The following is a 5151-nucleotide window of genomic DNA, read 5'->3' as shown; positions in this document are numbered from 1 at the left end:
CGAAACAATGACAAAAGTATACCAGAAACAGGTCACCGAAAAACTCGCACGAATGGAGAAAGAAAGAAATCGCAGCCCAATGGAGGAAGACGATAGTCGTTAACCATCACCAGCCTTGCCACCTCTGGATGATCACTCCAGGCCGGCGACAAGGATATCCATGGAACAAGCAATTCCAATGGCTGAAGGATTTGAATATGGTGTTGCGACAATTCTCAGCATTCAAAATGAACGATATGGCTATACACCGGGACATTGAATTGATGAATCAAAGCATTTGAATTTTGGATTAATGACCCTCTGCTCTAATTTGCACAATGACTTGCTCGAGGAAACAACAAAGAACTCTCGATTTACATGTTTTTTCTTCAGAAGAAGTAAGCAACAATGATACAAAAAGCATATGATCATCCAAATGTAAACGGATGATGGAAAGAATTAACAAACAGAAAAAAATACTCCAACCTTTGCTCCAATATACAGCAGAACTTTGGGGCCAGAAAGATTACTTGGTAGCCATCTCCCTCGCTTAAGGCTTAGCATTGCACCATATCAAGCGAAAGCAGTCTCCCAATCATCAACTACATCGACCATGTCGTCGGTTTCATGAGAAGCTACATCATGCTGTCCTTCCAAATCTGAAACACCTGTCAATTCCATCTCGGAACCAGCATTTGAGGGGTTCCGAGCGGTGGCAGAAGCAGAACTTGGAGCTTCTTTTCCTTTGACGGTGGCAGAAGCGATGGACCACCCTTCATCATCGTCCCATGAATCATATGCCACACCGGGCTCCTGAACTACAACCTTCTTCCATGAGCTGCCGCTCATGTCAGCAAATGCAGGCCCTCGCCATGCATTTGTGCCAAATGATTGTGAAGATGAAGCCCCATTCTGACGAAATGCAACTGCCCCGTGATATACAGATCCGTGATCCAAAGTCCTCATAGCAGTCGCTGCTCGAGTCATGTTGCTGAATACAGCCAATGCATTCTTGTCATTCAACCAAAGCAGCTCACATTCTCCCCCAAACCTTAGGACCAATGCACTCATATCTGATTCCCTAGGCAAGTCAAAGAAAGAGACAACATATCTCGGATCCATATCCACCAAAGGGTCAAAGGTTGGTGGGTTCAGCACACTCGCGTTCATGGAGCCTTTGATACCGAGCATGCGAACTGGTGCTTTCGATTTGGGCGTGACACGAATAACTGTAAAACATTTCTGCTCCCGACCGACCTCATGGATCGTGAGCTTCCACCTCTCTGCTATGAGCCTCACCGCCTGTCTCTTCTCCTTATGCATCGGACGGAACACATGGACCTTGAGAATGGTCGCGCTCCCTATGCTCTTGCCATACAACAAGAATTTGCATCTATCCTCGATGGACAACACCCACTTGGGATCACGCCTGAAGAGGTCCGCCACCAACTCGGCGTTCTCTTTCAAGCGAAGAGCATCCAAGTTTGGAGAAACAACATTAAAAGCATCTGCAAGGACCCGCTTCCGTTCTAACTTACCACACTCATCATCACACATTAGCTTCCTCTGTCCAAGAGGGATCCTTCCAGAAGAGGCCTCCAAAGGCTGAAGTGGAGGCAATTTCTGGATAAGGGAAGCTTCACCTACATAACTATTGTCACACCCTCCAGCATCACATGGGACCTTCGCCTTAATCCGCCCACAAGAACACACTATTGTGACAACGAACTCACATCTCACCTCAGGACAAGGATAAGAAGGGTGACAAGGTGCTTTGCACGTATGCCTACAGGTCCTCCTTGGAGCACCGCATACTTGGCCACAAGAAGTCCTCGAGTGGGATTCATCTAGGGCATCGGCGTCACAAGGACCTGGGTGACAAGTGCGACCACATGCGTGCAAACCACAGCGCCTCGTCTTGCCGCATAGTTTGGTACACGTGATGTCATTAGTGCTCCCACAAGGTATGTTCCTGAGAACAACATGCCCACCAATGCACTCCTTCACCACGGGCACTGTGCACGGCGGACAATCCCCGAAGTGGCAGCTGTGAGAAGGCGTGTGACCACAAGCTTGGACAACGGAACAGGGAAGCAGACACGAAGGAGGAGGAGTGCCACAAGGCAATGGAGGTGGGATAGAAGTTCTCCCACATGCACAGCTTAAGTCGGTAAAGATGCTTCGGAGGCAAGGAGGGCAATGCCCGCTGTGACACAGTACTTCACATGAATGCTGTCCACATCTAAGCTTTTTATCACATACCAGGGTGCAGAAATGTTGAGTCGTGTCAGAACTGGATTGAGGGCAGCAACGGTCGCTACATCTATGCCTGCTGCAATTCTTCTTACGACCACACGGTTTCTCACACGTAAATATTTCATCCTTTATCTTGTGGCATGGCACTGCACGTGAAGTCGAGCCACAGCGGCATTTCTGGATCATAGGAACCAAGCATGGTGCGCAATCCCCGGCGTGGCATGTGTCTTTACACTGGTGAATTCCGCATGTTAGGGGCTTGTCACAGGTCTTCAAACATGTTGGAATTGGCTCCAAACAACTCCGCCTTTCTTCTGGCAGATCAGTTTTGCCACAATAGCAAGTTTTGACCCTGCTAGGAAGTGATTCACACTCCCCGCAAGGACCGGGATGGCAGATCTCGTGGCATTTGTGATTGCCACAACCGAGCTCCTCTCCGCAAGTTGAACCACAAGAGAACACACCTTGTTCAGCTTCTAGTTCTCCTTTCAAATCCATGTCGCCACATGGAACAACCTGTGCCTTCCTCTTGCAGAAACAAGAAGCATCAAACAGAGCGTGGCAAGGGTCACAAGGGCCCAAGTGGCAAATCTCTTCACACCGATGGCGTCCACATTCAAGTAGCTTATCACACTTCTGACCACAAGTAAGAAGAGACTTCCGATCAGAGCATCGTGTCGTAATTATTTCTTTCCCACAAGGGCATGGCTGTGGCGGAGCAAATGCCTTACAAGGAGGGCATGGACCAGGGTGACATTGCAAGACACAGACATGAGGACACAAATCATCCTCAGCCTCATCAACATTTGAGGCTTGACCCTGCAATGGCTTCCCGCACGATTCACCACACGAATGTGGCATCAAATAGAAATCGGAGGGCGGATCCGTCCTCTTCCCACAGAAGCATAGATATTTGATCTCGTTTGAAGACGTGAGCTGCACCTTTTGACATCCGGGGCACCGCCAGTTAACACCCCCGTTCTTCTCCACAGACAGATCAGAAGAGGTGGGCGCACGAGCCCACTTCTTGATACAGTTCAAGTGGAATATGGAGCAACAGCTCGAGCATGACCAAATGGGAGCAGTTCTGCGAACCATATCGCAACATATCATGCATTCAACGGTGCCCTTCATAAGCTTCTCCTGAATTTCCTGGGCGAGCTGAGGCAAGTTCTCATCCTTTGAGCCCTTCCTTTGATCCATAACCGTCCTTTCATTGCCCCTCTCCTTCTTTTGTCCACTGAGACGACTCCGATAAACTTTTGAGCCATGACTAGCTCTGTGTCCTGAAGTACTAGTTGTTTCTCCATTACTTCCACTTAAGTTCGAAGTGTTGCCACTAAGCCAACTAGGTCGATCAGAACTCACACTATCTGTGGTGGGGTTTGAAACCGAACTCGATGGTGAGTTCAATATTGCAGCACTTGGAGATGTTCCACTTCGGACCCACTCCTGAGGAGCAACTCGGGAAGGAAATCTTCTAGACCCTCTTCTATTTTGTTGGACTTGAAAGCTCATAATCTGGATACGCAGGATAGCAGAAGACTCCTATCCCCCAACAAGACAGACCAGCACACTGCTAAATTCAAGCAAGAGATTGAGTCACAATCTTTTTTTGTCTAAATGTATCCAGTACAGATAAAACAAAATTACAAATTTTCCAAGGTGGCAGATCCTGCAAGTCGTAATTCATCAAATCACAAATTGTACAAGCGACAATGCCATTCCATCTTGTTTGGAAAGTAGCAAGAAACATGAAATTGAGAAGCTTTAGCCAATTGATATGATCGCAAGAGTATGTTGATGGCCAAATCGTGAATACTAGTGATCGGTGTGATCAAAGCAGTCCAGGCTCAGAAATCTCTGTTGTCAAGAAATGATGTGTGGCAGCATTTTGAACACATCCAGTTGAGTTTATTCACTTTTTAATAGTCAACACTCCATGAGCTCTCTAGGCTCTACTATCAGGAGAATGCTTTATCTCTCTCCCTCTCTCCCTCTAGTTCTTTTTTGTTCTTGTTCCTGTTTGACCTCATTCTTCTACTACTACTCACCTTATCTTTTTTTTCTCCTCTAATTTCTCTCTTCATCTACAATTCTTTGTACGTCTCAACATCGTCTATTATTCTATTTCTACCAATCTCTAGTTAGTGTCATGAAATGATCACAACACCGGTCAACTAGATGCTATGTTTCTACGCCAGTCCCCAAACTTTGTCGGATTTCAGGGTCGTTCATGTTCAGTACAATCAAAAACCCCACAACCAAGCTGACATGAAATCTTCTTATGGAAGCAATTAAAAAAAACAAGCAGCAGCAGCAACAGCAACAACTACAGGAAGCAAAACCTGGATTTGGGACTTCCCAATCTGATGTGACATAGCAGAATAAAGAAAAACAAAACCCCCCAACAGAGATAACGTAATCCTAGAGAAATTTCATCAATGACCAAGCTTAAGAAAAGTGGAACCACGTCCTTACCTGTCAAGAAAGAAGTCAAGAATTCTGCAAAACGACCCGCCTCCTTCCCTCTCTCTCTCTCTCCCTCTGTGATTCAGGGACTTCCTTGAGATGAAAGGAAACGAAATTCAAAAGATCTCTTCTTGTTTTTCCTGCCTTTTTTCCTTCCCTTCCACGAGTTCTTGGAGCCGACGAGATAGACCTGCTTGCGAGTAAAGATGACAGAGCATGGGGGGATCCTTTTGGCGTATATATAGGTTCATGTTGGGGGCGGTGTCGTGCGGCTCAGCCTTGGAGCCGAAGGAACTCGGACCCACGATCCGCCGTCACCGTCATTGTCAACGCGTGGCCGATTTTCTAATGCAAGTCGAGTGCTTGGCGAGCACTCAAGAGCCGACACAATGGACTTGGTCCTTGGGCTTGCCATGCTAATTAGACCTTAAAGCGCACACGATG

General features: G+C 47.1%; 1 protein-coding gene across 2 annotated transcripts; it reads right to left on the bottom strand.

The window, feature by feature from the left end:
• Positions 1–255: 255 nt before the first annotated feature.
• On the bottom strand, positions 256–4923 carry LOC115690252 (NF-X1-type zinc finger protein NFXL1-like). Of its 2 annotated transcripts, none has more exons than XM_030616545.2 (2): positions 4717–4923; positions 256–3814 (listed from the first exon to the last, which is right to left on the bottom strand). In XM_030616545.2, exon 2 carries the CDS (start codon positions 3751–3753, stop codon positions 553–555), a length of 3201 nt encoding a protein of 1066 aa, XP_030472405.2. In that variant the 5' UTR covers positions 3754–3814; positions 4717–4923; the 3' UTR covers positions 256–552. The 2 variants fall into 2 exon arrangements, with proteins under 2 accessions (XP_030472405.2, XP_030472404.2); XM_030616544.2 differs by having other exon boundaries at positions 256–3811.
• Between the last annotated feature and the right edge of the window lie 228 nt (positions 4924–5151).

This window comes from Syzygium oleosum, unplaced genomic scaffold (assembly GCF_021117445.2).
Source record: "Syzygium oleosum isolate NSW1041296 unplaced genomic scaffold, Sole_v2.1 Sole_v2.09, whole genome shotgun sequence".
Taxonomy (NCBI): Eukaryota; Viridiplantae; Streptophyta; class Magnoliopsida; order Myrtales; family Myrtaceae; genus Syzygium; species Syzygium oleosum.
The sequence above is the reverse complement of the archived record's forward strand: the minus strand, read 5'-3'. Positions and strand labels throughout refer to the sequence as shown.